Source organism: Falco peregrinus, chromosome 4 (assembly GCF_023634155.1).
Source record: "Falco peregrinus isolate bFalPer1 chromosome 4, bFalPer1.pri, whole genome shotgun sequence".
In the NCBI taxonomy this organism is placed as follows: domain Eukaryota; kingdom Metazoa; phylum Chordata; class Aves; order Falconiformes; family Falconidae; genus Falco; species Falco peregrinus.
In genome coordinates, this window is record NC_073724.1 from 35,225,477 (window position 1) to 35,245,943 (window position 20,467).

General features: G+C 34.8%; 1 protein-coding gene across 1 annotated transcript in view; it reads left to right on the top strand.

Annotated features, from left to right (window-relative positions):
- IL1RAPL1 (interleukin 1 receptor accessory protein like 1) overlaps nt 1-20,467 on the top strand; it is a 766,315-nt gene that overhangs the window by 395,535 nt on the left and 350,313 nt on the right. The window contains exon 3 of the mRNA XM_055802804.1: nt 10,895-11,174. Within this exon, the coding sequence (XP_055658779.1) occupies nt 10,895-11,174 (280 nt within the window). The remainder of the gene's footprint in view (nt 1-10,894; nt 11,175-20,467) is intronic.

The following is a 20,467-nucleotide window of genomic DNA, read 5'->3' on the forward strand; positions in this document are numbered from 1 at the left end:
GGCGGTGGGGGGAAGGAAAATAGCAGATGCTGTAATAATATGGTTTCTTCTAAAACAGAAAAAAGTGTACAAACAGATTTATAATGAATTTTTAACCCATGGAGTGCAGTTTACTATAGTTAATATTTTCTCTTTACAGTTCAGTTAATATGTTGTTCCTTGCTAAGGCCTTCATGAGATTCCTATTGCTTTTAAACTTCCATGTTTTGTACTTGTTAACATCTTCAAGGAAAAAGTATATATCATAAGAACTTCTTAAATTAAAAAATAATTTCTATTTCATAAGCAGATGTGTTCTTTCTATAGCAATTTGATGAGAAATTATCCCACTGTTGCACATATATGGAAGCTTTTCTTGTCGTTTTGTAGAACAGCTTTTTTTTTTTTTTTTCCCCTCCCAGTCTGTTATTTTTGGTAGTAATTAAATAACAGATTTTTTTATATACAAGGGCATCTACTTTAGTTAACAAATTCCAAACTGACAATTGCTAAGTTTCTTATTTTGTCTAGTATGTATTTCCTAGTTGTTAGGGTACTGGGTGCTGTATTGTGTAATGCTGGTAGTAAGCTTCAGAGTAATGTCAAGAATTTATTTTTCCATTGAGCCATTCATACAGAAAAGTTTAAACGACTCTTAGGATTAAAAACAAATAAAAAAGAGATGGAAAATCTGTCCCTTTCTGAATCTTGGATGCCTGCATACATGTACACAAAGTAGTACACCAAAAATATAGCAATATCTCTTAGCATTGAATATTTTTTGCAATTTATTAAGATATGTAATTGCATAACATAGAATAGACTTCTCTCTGTTAAAAACAACAAGTATGTTTTAAAATACATCACCTGCTAAAAAGACAGTTACACAAGGGGTGCAGTCTGCCATTTTTCACCCCACCTTTAACCATGATTTACCCCTGTCTGATGGCAAGGCAATGCACATCCTAGTCTGACTTATCCTGTGGAAAAACTCTCTTGTCTCCCAATACGACGGTGCTTATTGCCAGGCCACACATTGGTGCCATGACAGCCATAACCAGGCCATAAAGTAGCTGTCCCTCCACACCGCTTGCCCCTCCGCACCTCTCTGCCCCCATGCCTCCCTCCCTACTCCCAGGCTCAGCCTTTGGGTCCACCTCTGCTCCACTTACCTGCCCAAGGATGTCTAAGGGAAGAAGACATTATTCTCTCCTCATGTGTTCAAACTGTTTCTGAAGTGTCTTACAACCACTGGAGATTAACAAAGCCTTCTTTAATGGATTTCTGATGGCATCATATATTTTTATTCACTTATTGATATAAATACTGACATTGTGTCCTTGTCTAATACCACTGTAATTATTAGGTCAGTTCTTTTGCATGGAAATACACCCACAGTTAATCAAATTGAAGCAGTGCTGTGCACCAAAGATAATTTGAAAATTCTTGTAACCTTTTGGAGAAATATAAATAATTTCTTTATGCTGAGTAAAGAAAAAACCTTTTCATAACTGCTTTATGCTGTTAATGTTATACTGTATTTCAATCAATTTAATTGCAGGTATAGATACAAATATCTGACACATATATGCCTTAAAATAAATCTGTGACCACAGTTTGAGTCCAGTAGGACTACCTGTAGGCAAGAAATAATCAAAATCACTAGAATTTTTATGAAGTTAACATATACATAGAAAAAGAATATTGATATTTTCAATCCAAGATCACAGGTCCAATTTATTAATTCTTTCCCAGTATTTTAAGAGTGAAAGTAATGTAGAACAGAGTAATAAACAGAAATATGTAATTATTTTTTAATATGTACTATTGCTGGCAACCTCATGGCCTATGTATACTTAATAACTATGTTACAACTTCTAATCTTTAAAACTATAAAGTAAAAAACGATCCTTTGATTCAAAGTCTGTTTGAAATATATAATGTTTCTTTAGGTCTCAGCTCTTCTGAAGCACTTACTGCAGTTATTTTCATTTCTGTACAGTCCTAGTCATATAGTCATGATAATGCAGCTTAAGAAATTTTCACCAGCTAAATTACAGCAACAAGGTGTTTGCACTCTCCTATGCATGCCATAATTTGATTAATTTTGATACTTTTGTATTATGAACTAATCTGCTAAATTTTCTCATACTTACTTCAAATGGAGAGTCTTCGCATATTTAATTTTTACAGTTCAGCTGATACTCAGCGACTTGTATGTGATATTCAGCAGTTGTGTTCTTTGTAGGAAAAAGTTTAAAGGTATAAAGTGCAGCTGCTACTCAACCGTCACTGAAATTCTAACATGAAGATATCCTTGATCTTCCTCATAATCTCCAAAATGAAGCTACTAGATAACATAATGCACTTTCAGAAGCTGTTTCAATAAGAAAAGATTATGGAAAAGATTAAATGATTTGCCATCTGCCATGCAGCTTGATATACTGTGTAACCCAGATATTCTTTTGGAAATCATCTTTCTAAAAAACATTCTTACATGGGCTTCTTCAGTTTTTAGAAGTTGGTGTAACCAATTCTTGTGGTAATTTCTCTTCAGGTTGGGTTACTATTTTGTTTTAGACATTTGCAATTCCAGAGGGAAATCTAAGACCAATACATATCAGACTTCATTTCCTCACATACTAGTATGGACATTCCATATATAGTAAACAATAGAAATTGTATGACAGTGGCACGGAGTAGAAGTTAATTTTCAAAATAAATCATAGTGTGTTTGGGGATCAGGGAGGAAAGAGACTTGTATTAAGGTCCAAAAGAATTGCAGATACTCTAGTATAGCCACATAACAGAGGACATAGAAATGTCCTTATATAAAGATGTATGGTAACTATAACAAACAAGAAACAATTCATTTCAGGTGGGCACTGATCATGAATGTAGTTTAATATCAGGCTTTGGAAATTAATCTAGTAAAAAGACTTGTGTTTTGTGGCTGTTGATGACATTATGCTACCATCTCTATGCTGTAACTGTAAATGTACAAGTGGCCTCTGAGCTGAAAACGAATAATTGAAAGAAGGTGGCACTCAGAAGCGCACAAAAGATTAAGGACCTTTGTACTGGGTCTGGCTGGGATGGAGGTATTTTTATTCACAGCAGCCTGTACGGTGCCATATTCTAGATTTGTGACTAGAACAGTGTTTTGACTATTGCTGATCAATGCTTGTACTACATCAAGGCTTCACTTTTTCCCTTTTTCTCCCCAAGGCAAGTAGGTCTGGGGGTGGGGGCCAAGAGACTGGGAGAGGCCACAGCTGGAACAGCTGACCTGAATTGGCCAAAGGGATATTCCACACCATATAACATCATGCTCAGCAATAAAAATTTGGGAAGTTTAGGCTTTCAGGGTGGCCATTGCTTACAGACTAGCTGGGCATTGGTCTGCTTGTGGGTGGCGGTGAGTGCCTTTGCGCTACCTGGAATTTTTTTTCTCTTTCTTTCACTTCTTAAACTATATCTTGACCAATGAATTTTCTCACTTTTGCTTTTCCTAGTCTCTCCCTTGTCCTGTTGTGTGTGGGGCTTAGTGATTGAGTTGTGGTCAGTATGGCCTATGCTACCTTTAAATGTGTTTACTAAGCCTCCTATGTTATGTGACATGGTAAACCAGAAGAGGGTTTGAAAAAAGCAAGAGACATTGAATGAGCATCATGGAAAGATTCTTGATTTAGTGTAGGAACTTACAACTGTATTTGTTCTTCCTTTGGTTGCCCTGCCTGGCATAGTATATTTATTCTATTTTTTTCTTTAAAATAGTGCTCATGATTTAACTTTTTCTACAATGTAACAGTGATAATTAACAGATTAGTATCAATTCAGACAAGAATGCTATTAAATTTGGCTTCTTTTAGGTAAAAGAGAGAATGACATGAAAACTTCTCATCAGATAGACACAAAGGTATTTTCACACTTATTCTGCCTCTAAGTAGTCCAATGCCTAGGTATATATACTCGGTCTCATGTTAGTGCAGTATTCAGAAGCCAAGAAATACAGCATTTCTAATTAATTTACAGCAAAACATAGTTTTCTTTTTCCATTACTCCTCTTTGTATGGACTCATGCATTTGACAAGATTCCTCAGCTTGCCAATTTTAAAACTTCCCTTAGGTGAGACTGGGACAACTGCAGTTTTTAGGAATTAACTTCTTTAATAGATCATGGTATCCAAAATAATTTTTCTGTCTCTCTCAAATGTCCTTCATTATTCTTTTTTTCCTTTACTGGCACCCCCATACCAGCCACTAGGCTGAGAATTAAATATGTAAGTTTTTAGCCTACAACATATTTCAAGATGAAAATGCTATCTCAAGTGGAAGTGCAGCATAATAATGTGCAAAGCTATAATAGCAGTCAGTGCAAAAGGAAATTTAATCATATAGAATATACTTGATGTGGTGATTTGAAAACATAAGTACTAATGATAAATCCCTATTTTTTTCATGTTTCCAATTTTGTACTGGTACTTTTTTGAAAGTACAAAATCTAAGCAGTCTAAGAATAGAACTGACCATGTTCTTTTTCTCACTCCACAGTGTTTTGCATTTCTACACTCTGCTTCTTCATCTTCTTCATTCCTGTTGGAGTTCATTTTTATAGCAAATAAAAGGATATACAAACCAAAAATAGACCTTTGCATTTCTTCATAATGAGAACACACAGTAGAATACCATGTGTTACATTGCATAGAGCTATTTGGCTCAGGCACTGTAATGAGTATGATATAAAGTATAAAATCTTGATTTTTTTTTTTGGGGGGGGGGTTGTTCTTTTTTTTCTTTTTCTTTTTTTTTTTTTAATGCTAGCTAGTCTAAGCAAAAAGCAAAAATCAACAAACAGGGTAAAAAGAGATAATACAGAACAGACTGTGATTTTGATGGTGAAATATTGTTGTGAAAGTTGTTTTAAAGAAAATAATCTTGAATCTTATGCATCTTTTGATAAACTTTTGAAAAGTTGTTTTATGAACAGCCAGTTTAGAGAAGCCTATTTTCTTGATAGATTATGCCCCATACTTCTTGACCCTACCCAAAAACGTTAGCCACACTGCTACAATATCCTTTGCTCACTTTCTCTACCCACCATATTTACTCCCCCTACATATACTACCATTTTGTTTCTGCATCCAGTAATGCTCTCCTTGACAAGTTCCTAGCTTTAGGAACAAGACCTGGTGCTTTCTCCTTATATACATGTTTTTCATAGTTTATGAGATCACTTCTTTATCAGATTTGGTTGCAAATGCCTAATGTGTTCAAAAACCTTGAAGCCACTGACAAATAAATAGAATGTACAGTGACATTGCATAAACCTCTTCGTAGGAAATTACATTGAGAACAGAACTAGAAACATAGATAAGGAGGAAAAAAATAAATCTGTTTATTTTATTAAATTTATTTTTATTATTATTTTATTAAATATTGTAAAGCACAATATATTCAGGAGAATTTACTGTTACTGTTAAACTTAAAACATTTAGTTTTAAGACAACGGTTTTCAACAATCAGACCTAAATTGTTTAGATGCCTGGAATTCAGATTTCCACCAACATACTAGAAACTTGAAGATGTCTACTAACTGAAATCTATAAATTTAATTGAAACTTTTAAATGAAGCCAGGCTGTTGCAGTGGACCCAGGATTTATTAGCTTTATTGTTTTTCTCCTTTTCAGTGCTGAATTTTGCCTTGAAAACAATACATATGATCTTGAAAAATGAAAGGGAAGACCTTCTCAGTAATGTTAAATATTCTGTGTGCTGGGTCCTATCAACAGGTACAGCCTGCAAGAAGATTGTTTATCCAGCAGAACAATCTCATTATTAGGATAGTGATGTAGTGTCATTTATTTCATACCCTGAAATCACTCAAGAAATAATTGAGTGAATGATATTCATCCTGGACCCTGTATTGTGCTATTATGTGTAGCAATAACTGGAAACATATTAAAATAGAGATCAGGGACTACAGCCATTCATTTGAAGGCAGTTCTGAAATTTCAAAGGTGTTGAATTATTCAAGTATTTTCCAATTTATAAAATACAATAAAAGATGATTGACTGCTTGATGATGTGATGATGGAAACAAAAACATTGAAGAGTTTTGAGAGTATTTTTCCTTCTCCACAGTTGTTTTGAATCAGCATAAATCTAAGTGTTGATTGTGTGTAGGTTGGAGCCATAACTAAGAAAAGAAACATTAGATATTCTCTTTGTTTAATGCATTACTTATACACAAAGAAAAGAAAGAAAATCCAGTCAAAATAGAAATCTATTTAATATTAACAAATCTGAATGAACAATTAACCCTTTGCTCTTCTCTGTCTCTATTTGTGAAGGCAGCAACACAAGTGTTTAACATGCAAATAAGTAATTTTTAAGGTGCCCGTGTCAATAGAAAAAGCTAAAGATTTCTATGAATGTAAAAGGCATCATGAATATAATTTGTCTTTGGGTCTTCAAAAATGACTCTTTTACATGTTTCAAGGAGTTTGGAAATCAGTATTTTAATTAGGTTTTTGATACATCCAGGTTTTCCTAGATTGAAAAGTGCATGTGTGCTCTATACACCAATGTGTAGTGCAGAGTGTGCATGGAAAGTGTCTGTTACAGTGTGTGCATGCTATCATCTGTCTGAGTGTTCACAGGAATCTCATTTTTAAGGACACGACAGTCTATTATTCTTTCCATTACTTGGTTTTAAGCCTCTGTTTATAGACTTCAGTTACAGTAGAACAGGAGCATTTTAAGCACAGAAAGACAGTTATCTCCTGAAATATCACTGTTACCACAAAGTATCAATGAAGTGTGTCTGTGTCTTATGACAAGAATGAAGAACTTTTGTTATATCTGTCAAAATTGCATTAACACCTTGTAGATGAAGGCCCATTGGCTGAGCAGTAGTGTGAGGTATTTTCTGGAAGATTTTTAAAGTATTAAAGCTTCCAGTTGTAGTAAGATTAATATGGTTCTAAGTGACTTCAATGTCAGTGTTGGCAGGGTTTAACTGGTATAATATTTCTGTAAGCAGAAAAAGAACCACTGTCATGTTCACTTCACTGAAACATCACATTGAGAAGAGGTCATATTTTCTTAAGATTATCACTGAATGTAAATGTGAATGTGAATGTAAATGGCAGAACTATGAAATGGTTAAGGTTTGAGGAGACCTCTGGAAATTGCTGCTCAAACAGGGCCACCTACAAGCAGTTGTCCAGCACTTTGTCTAACTGGCTTTTGAACATGTCCAAGGATGGAGACTCCACAACCACCCTAGAAAACCTGAGCCAATGCTCACTCACCTTTACAGTAAAAAAGTGTTTCCCAATATTCAGAAAGATCCTCCTGTCTTTCAGTTTGGGTCCACTGCCTTTTGTCCTTTCACCAGACACCAGTGGAAAGAATCTGGCTCTGTGTTCTTTGCATCCTCCCTTCAGCTATTTATATTCATTAAGAAGATCCCCTCTCAGCCTTCTCCTTTCAAGGCTAGTCTCAGCTCTCAGCCTGTGCCCATAGCAGAGATGCTCCAGTTCCTCTAATCATCTTTGTGGCCCTTTGTTGGACTCCCTCCAGTCTGCCCACATCTCTTATGTACTGAGGAGCCCAGAACTAGACACAGTACTCCAGGTGTGGCCTCACTAGTGCTGAGTAGAGAGGAAGGATCACCTCCTTTGCTCCTTTGATCTGTTGGCAATACGTTGACTAATGCAGCTCATCATACTTCTTTTGCTGCAAGGTCACATCGCTGGTTCATGTTGAACTCTGTGTCCACTAGGACCACAGGTTCTTTTCTGCCAGGTTGCTTTCCAGCTGGGTGGCCCACAGCATATATTGGTGAACAGGGTTGTTCCTCCCCAGATGTAGGACTTTGCATTTCTTCTTGTTGAACTTCATGAGGTTCCTGCCAGCCCATTTCTCCAGCCTGTTGAGGACCATCTGGATAGCAACATGACCCTCTGGTGTATCAGCCACTCCTTTCACTTTTATGTCATCAGCAAACCTGCTGAAGGTATACTCTGCCGTATCATCCAGGTCATTACTGAAAATGTTAAACAGGACTGGACCCAGTGTTGACCGCCAGAGTGCACCACTATAAAAAACTTAAAATACAAATCCATAATATTTAGAACACGCCAGTATTCACACTTGCTTGAGTTAATATTCTCTTAAGCTATCTGGTGGGACATACTGATGTAGTTAGTGCCAACAAATGACCAAATAGTTCAGTAGATAGTTACTTTGAAATGTAATCTTGTACTTTGTGATGTGAAGTCTTAGTGTAAAACTCCAGACAATTCGAGGCATTTAGGATTGCTTGATTTATATTCTTTTTCCATAGAAGTTTCATCCAATTTATATAATCAAAATAACTATCTCACAGAGCATTAATATAAATAAAAAGCCTACCTATTCAATCTATTGTTAACATTCTCCTTAAATGAGAATTAATTTCTTTATTAAATGGATTCCTTAAAATTTAATTCCTTATTTCCTTAATTCCTAATTTCTTAAAACTCAGAAACTGAACTTTGATAGTTAGTTATCAGAAGTTTGGCAATGATCTCTCTGGTTTTGCATGTAAGTATAGAATACCTGCTAGTATGTTTGCCTAAGCCTACTAAACTGGACTGCATGTGATCCCGAACACTTTTTAATGAGGAACAGTGTGATGAAAAAAAGTTGAAGTTTCCTGCTCCACCTAGTTAAACCTTCATTCAATTTGAAGGCTTGAAATGGAGTTGCTGCTATTCTGCAGCATGTCCTCATGTATTCGTCAAGCTTAAGGAGCTGGGAACCATTAGAACTGAATATCCTGAGAGAGAAAATATGACTAGCAGAGTAATATTGTAAACCAAAGTGTACTAATGTAATTAGACAGTGAAAGGCAAGATTACAATTTGATAATAAAGTATGATGAAGAAGCTATTACCTGGTAAGTTATATAATGGAATTAAGTCTGCTTAGAGGTGCCTGTTAATTCATTTTTAGCAAGGGGATTTAGAAACAGAAAGAAATAGAATCAGATCAGAGAGAGAATGCTCTTTCCGAAAGATAAAAAATGAAATAATAAAAAATGTAAATGAATTCTGAAATAAACAGAAGTTAGTTTCTTATGTCCTGTGGGGAAGATAATGGTGTAGCCTTGTCCCCGTTCACTTCAATTTCTGCAAGAGTACATCTATGTCTTGTTGTAAAGTAACCTTGTAAAACTTACAGATTTTTAGGGACTGTTGGGTATGGAAACTGGAACAGGAACATATCAGTGTCCTTTCCTGATCTTAAAAGTAAACTCCAGAGGACACAATCCAAATATATATGATTTTTTGTTTGTTTTTCTCTATGTGAATTCTGTTCACAGTGCAAATTGATTCTAAAGCTTTTATTCTTTTTTCCTCCATCTTTCAATGTGGTATTGACATAGCTTTTTACTTACACAATGATGTCTGGAGATGTTTATGTTTTTCTTATTTTGCTATGTATAATAAGTACTGTGATATTATCCAAGTGTCAATCTCAAAAATCACTAATTGACATGCTATTCTCCCAAATAAGAGATTAAAATAAGTGTCTATGTTTAAAGTGCTAATAATACTGCTTTATTATGCCCAGTATTTTTAACTCTCTGTTAAAGTCAGTATTCAGTCAGCTTTAGGGTGAGAGGTATTTGATGTGACTTTAGCTTTGCAAACATTGATTTTCCAAGCTAGCTGGCTGTCTAATCTCTCTTACAGTTAACAAAAGTGGCAAATACAGAGACAAAATATTTATGAGTCATAGATATTCAATTTAAGATGAAAGAAATTGTCCTTTGAGTGTACTGATTGCTTTTGAACTGACTAGATCGGTGGCCTGATTAACTAGCTGAGGCTGGACAATGAGTTTTTAAATGAATGAACCTAATGGTGAATTTCCATGGTTGAAGTTCCTTAAGAAAAAAAAAAGCATAACCTTTTGTTAAGGAAGCTATTGTAAAAAGTATCTGTTCTTTTGCTCTTTTGCTATTCTTCACTAAAAATAACAGGAAGTGGGAGGGATGTTGGGTGGTGTTGTTTGTTTGGTTTTTTTTGGGGGGGGGGTTGGTTTTGTTGCTGGGCTTCAGAAAGTCAAATAAATTTGGTATTGCATTCTGATGAATAGTTATTGTGGGACAGTATTGACATTATTCAACAGGTGAAGAATATGAAAATTATTCTAGAATTATTATTAACCTGTACAGGAAAAAATAAAAGCATTAATCATTTAAACTAATTTGTAATGTACTTTTAGAAAGACACGCATTCAAAGTAAGATCTGCTTACCCTGTTCTTGAACAATTCATCAAAAATGCTGATAGCAATTTTCCTGACAGTATCTTTTCTCGCATTTGCTCTTACTACTCTTATTGTTAAGACAGTTTCCTCTCCTCCTCCAAATCTAACCCAGACTTACACACTTTTTTGGTTTTGGCCACAGCTCCTTGTCCTAATGTCTTCTGAGATTGAGTAACACCTTATTTCATGTATGTGGTTACCTCGAAGGTATTTGATTGATGCAATTCACAGATTATGACACCCAGTATACCCACATGGCCTCTGTGTTGCAATAATTTCACACTAGTATTTTAAACTGGTCATACAGGAGTTCCATAGAATGAAAAAGAGCAATTGCTCCATTATTGTAGAAATTGTCAGCATTTAACACAACATCTCGTAATAACTCTGTTTTGCATAGACAAGTACCTGATGTTAATAGTGCGAAAAGGCAGTTAATTTTTCTGGGATCAAAAGAGTACCACTTTTGTGGTTGTCACTTAATGGACGTTTTTTTCAAATGCAGTGCTTTCCCACAATAAAGGTTGCTGTGTAAATAGTGCTCTCTGAAGCCTTTCATAATATCTTGTAATTTTCTTTTCTCTTTTAGCTGATGGATGCACTGACTGGTCTGTGGATTACAAGAAATATCAAGTTCTAGTAGGAGAACCTGTTCGTATAAAATGTGCACTCTTTTATGGATATATTAGAGCTAATTACTCCTTAGCCCAAAGTGCTGGACTTAGTTTGATGTGGTACAAAAGCTCTGGACCTGGAGATTTTGAGGAACCTATAGCTTTTGATGGAACTAGAATGAGCAAAGAAGAAGACTCCATTTGGTTCCGACCGACAGTGGTGCAAGACAGCGGACTCTATGCATGTGTTATAAGGTACTGTATTTTAATATACTGCATTTTAATTAACCATATATGAAAGAAGACTTTTAATAGTGAGATTTTTGTGCCAAAGAAAAATGTTATCTGAGCATGTTTCTTTCTTCTCCTGGTATTCCCTTCCCTGAAGTGTTTCATGCTTATGTAGAAATAACTATTGAATGTCTTGAATATTCTTCTAATATGTAAGTTTAGGTAATTTATAGCAAAATCTAAAATTTGTAAGATGAGTGGGACTGGATGCATAAGTCATGTGTTCCTGCTTCTGCTTCTGATTTAAGTCTTACAATCACTATGCTAGAGTAAAAAAAATTATTCTCAAATTCAGATTTAATTGCACATGGATTTTATTAAAGTTTCATTTAAATCACTTATTTCTATTAAAAAAAAATGCTGTAAATCAGTTGCACCAAGGAAAATGGAAATTTACAATTCAGAATTTTTACAGATGTACATCCTCTAGAACCAAATCTGGCTTAACCTGATAGTAGAGGCTGGGTGTCGGATATCTTCCAAAGCTATTTAACTTTCTTTGCATCAGGCTTTATCACCATGAATTGGACTAGACTTCACTTCCTGCTTTCTAAAACAGTTGTTCACCTTCTTTCTGCATCTTCAAGACAGTTTTCACTGAGATATTCTTTCCAGCCCTTTGCAGTCAAAAAGATCATCTAAGCACTTTCGTATGGTCTCACAGACTTATACTAGATTTTTTCTAGATGTGAAATTATGGAAATCCTAATTTGCATATAGAAAGTACAGAGAAGAGTCACTACTAATTGTTCAAAGGTTTGAAACAATTCATTATTGCAGTTAGCTGAACAGATGAAGCAAGGTTCCTCCCTGTCTGCATATCTGTACAAATAGTCTGGTTACTCATACACAATAGAAAGAGGCAAAAAGAAAGAGTAAGGTAACCAAGTGGCTAGAAAAGGAATGAATGATGAAGGTATTCCAATGCTGCAAGGATACTAAAGATATTTGGTAGTACCCCATTTACTTTTCTGTAGTTGAATCTTTGTGCAGACTTATATGTTTGGATGTTTAAAAACATTAATCGCTTTGGTAAGCGGTAATATTTAGTGAAGAAAAATGCATGAAAGCAACCAAGTCTTGCTCAGAAACGTGAGACTGGATATAAAGCAAGCATAAATCCAGACAAAAATAGGTAACAATAGAAGTTTAAATAATGCATTATAAATTACATTACAGTTGAAAAATCTCCAGCTTTAACAGACATTTCATTAGGTACTTATCAGCCATAAAAATACTGCCTATAGTTCATTCAGTGATATTCGGCTTAAAGTTTCAAATTCAGATAACTACCAGGTTCAAACTGGGAACAACAGCAATTATGGAGATGCTTCAAATCTATTTGTAGCCCCAGTTAGTAACAAACCTGAGCATCTGCTTGAGAATCTTTAGCTGTTTCTATTAGTGACACACAGAAGCTAACATTTTAGATAAAGAGGTAACAGCAGAAATACAGAGAAGCATACAGGATTTTCTAGATCTACTTCTGAAAGATAGAAAGAAAGAAAGGAAGGAAGGAAGAAAGAAAGAAAGGAAGAAAGGAAGAAAGGAAGAAAGGAAGAAAGGAAGAAAGGAAGAAAGAAAAACAAATAAACTAACAGAGCAAAATAAGAAAGAAAGAAGGAGAAAGAAGAAAGAAAGATAATGAAATAAGGGAGGGAGGGAGGGAGGGAGGGAGGGAGGGACGGAGGGACAGAGGGACGGAGGGACGGAGGGAGGGAGTCAGATTATTGTCCAGTCCTGTATTTGGCTTCCTTACCGTTGGTATGGCTTTGCACATCTGAAGGTAGAGGCCTCAAATGTAACAGTTTCTAACTCATTTTTCCACGTGAGCTTTCATCTTTGCTTTTCAGCTATATTTTAAATATCTCTACACAGCTTCACAGTTGCATTTTATGTTTTTATATTTACATGTAGGTATAGACATGCACCCACCCATATGGACATTATGTTGCTGAACTGCATAACCTCCCTGCTGTGTAGTTCAGTTAATATATAAGTTTTTACATAAGACAGAAATAAAACAGAATACCTTTAGATATAATTTTAAATAAAAGAACATTAATTTTATCTATTAAAGTTTCAACTATAAGTGCTTCAAATTATCTTTGAAAAACATTAGTCTAGAACGGTATATGATACTCCCCCCTCCCCCCCTGCTCCCCTAGGCATGATTGGAAACCTGAGATTGCTGTGAATTTATGAAAAATAGTCCTTTATCTTCATCACTTGAAAATTCATTTTAATTTTAGGTAGCATAAATTTATTCTATTAGGTAGGATGTGTTCCTGTGCTGATCAAATACAAAAATATTGGTTTTCTGTAGTTTAACAGATCTAGTTTTGACAGATCATGTTAATTATAGCTTAACCACTGTACCTATTTAACTGTTTGTATATGTACAGCTAGTTAAAATAATTGCAGTTACATGAATGATACCTTATTATCAGCACATATTTTGTGAAATAAACATGAGATAATAACTATGAAGTTTAAAATAACAACATATGCAATTTATTTTTAGAGAAAATTGCCTTTGTCATTTGTTTGATTTTAATGAGGCTATGGAGCCTAACGATCCCCTACAGTAACATTGAATTAACAGTGTTCTTTCAGATATTACGAAGACTTCTTCCATTCATTTTAAGAGAATATGTTTCAATATATATATTATTCTGTCAGTTCCTAAAAACTTTACATAGAACACAGTCATACTATATATGCACACAATTGTTTAATGTATTATCAGATATCCTGGATACAGAATATATAGGAGAATCTTTGCTTTATTGAAGGAAATGGGGAGCAAAAAAGAAATTAAATTAATTTTTCATAAACCTTGTGCACGCACCATTTTTTCATCATCTTGAATAATGTAAAAAACAATTACAAATGGGAATTACCATTTCACGGTAGCAACCATTTTTAAAATATGTCTTAGTGTAGGAAGGGCTTTTACCCTGGCCATATATACTTTATAAATATCTTTATTTCTTTATACAGTTATTGCCAATCATTAGCTTAAGAAAATAGTAAGTGTTCAGGTAACAACTAGATGTTACATCTGAATGAAAATAAAAAATATCAAAAAAGAGAAAAATATCTGTGCTTTCCAGCAGTTTATCTGATAAGTTCAAAAACACGGTGTTCCCTAGATCTACATGGAATCCCTGGTTATGTTTAATTGTGTTAGTGGCATAGAAATCTGACAATGGATGAGAGAAATAAGCTTTCTTAAAGGAAGCCCAAATGTGCTAGTAATATAAAGAAATCTCTCAGAAGAGCCTGTTATTCTATTAATTCCTTTAAGTAAATATCATCACAGTGGTGAAGTAATTAACAGAAAAAGAGCAGTAGAAGAAGTTTTAAAATTACTCCAGAGTAGTTTGGCATGCAGATTTGCAAATTTTCATGATCTGCATTTATTTGAATACTTTTGAGTAAAGCCCAGAGGTCCTGGATTAAAGCATTGGCCCACACAACGAAAGTAGTTTGGGAAGCTTTTAGGAAATAGGCATTCATAGCCATGTGGCAAGAAAACTGAGGGGATAGAAAGGGAAAATGATGAGGGGGGGGGGGGGGCAAGGATAGAGATGTCTGTACCATTTAAGTTATTTAAATGTTTGAACTACCATTACAGGTATTCCTACAGAAATCAGCAGCTCTGACAGCCTATTGAAGTGGTGTGCAAGTTCAGGAGAAGATTTATTGCGCACAGGAGGTGGACTGCCCTTGGTCCCTTCCTTTGTGTTGATTTGGTGTGTAGAGAGTAGGGGATGCAACGGACTGTGCCTTCATTGTTCCTACACTTCATTTTTAAGCTTGTCTGAGCTTTTTCCAAGGTCGTTTACTTTATGAAAATGTTTGGTAACCATGACAAGGAATCTGCCTTTTATGGTGATCAAGGTGTGATCCATCTCCTTTTTGGATGCAAGCTTGGTAGACTAGCCAGACATCCATCACATTTATCACTGCGACTTAGAGATGTCTTGGTGACTAGAAAAAGCCTTCAGGCTAACAGTAGGAATTCATACTGACTGGGTTACTGGAGCTTGCATTAAGTGTCCTGTACAGATAGAGAAAGCAGTTGCTAGTTCCTAGAAATGAGATCTGGGGTTTTCTGGAAGTTGATGCTTGTTGGAAGTCAAAAGATTGAAATCTGTTCTTTCTCCATTTCCCCTGTCCTTCTGACACTGCAGGGTGTCAGCTGTCTGACATTGATTGTACATGTTGAATACCTTTCATGTACATTAGGACAAAACAAATGCCTAATGCTGAAGAAATAAGCAGATGCATGCAAGGTGCCTCTTCTCATTCTTAAATAGATATAAGCTATGCATAATACTAAATTCCACATGTTTGCTATTCACTTGGCTCAGTGAGAACTTGACACTGTAAAAGAAGTGAGCATGGTAGTGAATAGATAAGAAAGCAATATGATCCCTAAAATGTGTAGAGTTATGATTTTAAGTGAAAAGTCTTGGACTAGTTGTAAGCAAGTCTGAGAACTAAGTTAGTCCAAATAATTGTTTTAGATAAGATTTCATTAAAGGATATATTCATTTATGGTGAGGGGAAATTAAGTAATGCCTGTACTTACACAGAATAAGGGAAGGATGTTGATACTGGAAAAGAAGAAGAAATTGATGTATTTGACTGAGCAGAAGGCATCGCTAATATCCCATTTTAACAGCTCTGAACTTACAGAAATGGCACAGACAATGCTTGAGGAGAGAATTACTTGAAGTAAAGCCTTCAATGTGATACCAAGTTTTTTACCACTAATTCTTTTGATGTTGAGAATCAAGCAATGCTGAAATACAGCAATGTAACAAATAACACAGTCTAACTATTGCTTCCACTATTTTATTAGAGATTTGTTTGTTTTTACCTAAGAGTACTTTTAGAATACCAGTTTTGCCTGCCCTTTGATTGTCAACATTGCACTTGTCACAATGAAATTAATATTCCTGACCAAAAAAGTAACACTTCAGGTCTCATTTCAGTATAATAGTAAAAGATGACTTATGTTTGGGTTTGCAGCTGTAATTTAAGATGGGAACATCCTAACATGGAGTCTGGTTGCATTAATATGCACTGCTTGTAGTAAGAAACATTTTGTTGAAATAGGCAGTATTTTGTCCGTTTTGCCCTCTCCTGCTAACTCCACCCATCTTAGAAAAGGACCAAAAGCCATGAACAGTATGAAAGAAGTTGACTATCAACTGCCGTTCTAGCAAATGTGGGAGGAGAAAATACATACAAAGTTAATTCCACATAATGGATACTTGAGTCGAAGGCAGATTATTTTCTTCCAGGCACTAGAGAAAATGGAAGACAAAGGCAAAGAACTAAAATGGCTTGCAAATATTCTCAAAATGATGGCTTCAATTATTTTTTTGTCTCCAAACTTTGTTAATAAATAGTTTTTTATTGTTTCCTCTAACAGAATTCAAAACAACCTAGCTGTATGGCTAGTAATAATAAGGGCCTCCTACCTTTTATATGACCATTTAGTTTTGCTCTTAACATCTTATTTCAAATTGTATTTTGAATCTCTGTCCTGCAAAGGCTTACCTCTGTGCATATAAACAGCCTGGCACTAGGAGCATTTCCAAGACACTTGCAAGGGAATGACATGTATGGCACTGGAGCTGGAGGAGGGTCAAAGTGGGATACATTTGGGCAAGCAACACGCTGCTGTGCACCAACTCTTAGGTAAAGAAAATGAGCTTTTTGTGGCTTTTTGGCTAAACCATCTGCTAGGTCCCATCAGCCAGACTAACAGATATAGTAGGAGTTTAGACAGCACACAGGTATGTGAATGTAAGTGGATCAGAGAACTAAAATGTTTTAAACTGAATCCCAAAGTAAATGGACTTCATTTGTGTATTCATATCACATACATTGAAATGCATTGGTTGATGTGAAAGGTAAAGGACATATCTCTATACTCAGTGCTATGTCATGACACCAACATTTTAAAATATTAAACTTATTTTGAAAGCCTCTAATGTAAGAATGTGATATGATTGAATTAATTTATAATCAAAATTCTTCTGAAATGCAAATCTAAAATAGTGGTTAAGGTTCCCAAATTTCATCAAACTGACTTAAAAGCCATCATTTCAACAAACAAGACTCTTAGTAATTAGATTAACATTTCCAAGGTTTCTGAACAAATAAATATTAGAAATATTGCTTTAAAAAAGGGATTGAAAAGCAGCAACTGAGATTTTTCCAAGGTTTCCGAACAAATAAATATTAGAAATATTGCTTTAAAAAAGGGATTGAAAAGCAGCAACTGAGATTCTTTAGTCAGACTTTAAAGAAGCATGAAATAGTAGATGATCTGTGGTAGTCTTGCATAACTTTCTCAGAAGGGCTGAATGTGAAAAGAGTATGTAAAGGACCCAAACCCGGAAAATTTACAGATACTGTAGAGAGACTAAAGAGAACCTGCCTGCTGACTACTTTCTGGTGTCATTATGGTAGGAACAAAAAAAGATGCTATGAAGGTGCTATGTTTTCAGGATGTGTTTGGAACAATTCAATCAACCCTTGCTTCCCACAGCTATTAGACCATTTTGCCCAAACCAAGACCGATGTAAAGCAGTCCTAGCAGCATTCAGAATTTCCTTCATGGTCCTTGTTCTGAACCTTGCTTCTCTCTCCTCTCCTTTCGTAAAACAAGGAGAGGTACCCAATACTACCAAAAATGAAGAAGAGGTTGTGTGGTTCCCAGCATACAGAAGACTGAAATGGTGAGGGCCTCACCCCTCCCCTCCCCTCCTCACATCATTTCACTTCTCACTTCTCACTTCTTCTTGCTTCTCTATTTCGGTCAAATAATAACAATTAAAAAAATCTCCTGTGACTTCTTTTTTATCTGATATAGGATGAAAGGAGAAATATCTTTGTTGCAAGTCTTCAGGCTGGGGCTTTATTATCTATCAAGGAGGTGTTCATGTATGCTATGGAATATTCAGCAAATGTAAGATAATGGCACGGTGATAAAAAAATTATAAAGTGATTTTTAAAATTTATTTCTTACCTATAAGGAGAAATATTTTTTAAAAAATTAGATTTAAATCAGGTAGACATTTGGACAGTTGTTACAGTCAAAGCAAAACTGTTGAGGGGGAAAACAGTGGTAAAAGTATCCATGGGAAATAAGTAGACTGTAGTTAAATAAATTACATCTTTTCATTTAAGTTTTTCAGTATGTCTAAAAGATTCTTTTTTGGCAGTCCATTAAATAACTTTATTGAAATTCTGGCTCCTAGGCAAAAACATTAGTGAGAGATTTTCAGGTCTAGTGGGTTTTGGGTTTGTTTTTTGTTTTTTGTGTTTATTTGCTTCTTAAAAAAAAAGCTTTTAATGGTAATATTACTGTTCCAGCTAAAATCTTGAAAGCAGTGAACCGTTAAAAAAATCCATGAACTGAAGAAAGCTTATAAGATATCTCTCATCTTTTAAACATAGTTCCAGATTTCTCAGTGTAGTTTTTTGTTTTGGTTGGTTGGTTTTTGGTTTGGTTTGGGTTTTTTGGGGGGTGAGAGGGTGGGTGGGGAAGTTCCTGGTTCTTATTAACAAGACATATGAAGGAAAATTAATCAGCTATGCTACATGACCAAAATGCAAAGGTTTAAATGTTAGAAGACCAAAGATATAAATAAAAAAGGCAATGACTGGGAGATTAAAAAACTGTCATGATTATTTTGAGGACTTCTCTCACTGGTTTTGAGCATCAGAAATTCTGTGCCTATCCTTTTGGGATAAAGATAGTATCTCTCATCAAAAAGACAGAGTAGCATGATTTGCAGGGAGGATGATAAACAAAAGAAGAAGAAATTGAAGAATAAATGTGTTAGTCTATAGAATCTTGAAGGCATATTCTCTTGTTGCAAAGCCTTATTCTGACTTACTTCTATTTTGCTTGTTTTTTCAATCTCCAAAGTCTAAAGTTTTAAAGAAATAAAGAAATCCTTCTGTTTCGCTAATTATATCTCTAAACAATTTTTGAGTGGATTATATGAAGCATGTGACTTTTGTCTATTTACACTGTGACAAGGGTTTATTACATAGAATTGTTTTAAACAGTGATGGCTATTAAAATGTACTATCCCTGTTTTTAAGGGTATCATCCGATAGTCACATATGAGTTCATCAAAATATATGCTAAGACATGTCTCTGTCAAATACACATTTTTTAAATTAACAATATAAATAAATATGTATTTACATTATAATAATTATATAATTATAAACTACTACGACTGGAATAAGTATGTAACATTTTTCTGCTAAAAATCATATTTAGCATTTATGTGGGGTGTTTTGTTCCTTATTCAAAATGTAAATTAGATGCTGCCCATCTCACTGGGAGGCTATAGTTAATTATTAATACCCTTGCTGAATAAAAATGAAGATCCAGACCCTCAAGGTAGTAAATATCATAAAAAACAGCTAAAAGATGTTATTACATTTGTATATTTCCTGGGACTGAGAAAGGGGGGGATTTGGATTAAATATTTAAAAAAATATTTTGGTCAATAATAGTTTGTTTTAGTAGCACCCATTCTTAAATGTTTGTGTCTGCTAAACTATGGAAAAGATGTGTGACTCAAACGTTTCATCTCATTATGAGATAGCTGATAGCTTGTAACAATGGAGGGAACTGAAGGAAAAAGCAACAGATATTAATTTACACAGCCTGTATGTTAATGAAATATTGCCTTGGAAATGTAGGGCATGAGGAGAAGCAAGTTACTGACTGGCAAATTCAAATAGCAGGAAGTGCTGATGCACGCGAGCCAGTATCTAGTGTGCAGAGGGTAAAGTACCTGGAGAAGTCATGTGAGACCTCAAAGTGACTTCATTTTTAATGTGCTAGAAGTAAAAAACCAACATCTCGTAACACCTAAATAATTTGGATTCAAAGAATATTTATTATTCTATTATGATAAAGTCAGAGTTCACATGTAAGCATAAGATAATGATCCATGTCTGTAATGGCCATGTATCATAAAGAATTGTTTCATCAGTTCCAGCAGTGACTGTACAATGACTAAAGTTTAACTCTTTTGTAGTAAAAAGTATATTCAGAATTGATACTAGTCTAAATTGGTGAATTTACAATATATTTTTTTTAATGTCTTCCAGACATAAAGCTTACAAACAGACAAGCAAGTAAAAATAATGTTTAACACTGAAAATAATGAAGAAAAATTAATCAACTATGCTACATAACCAAA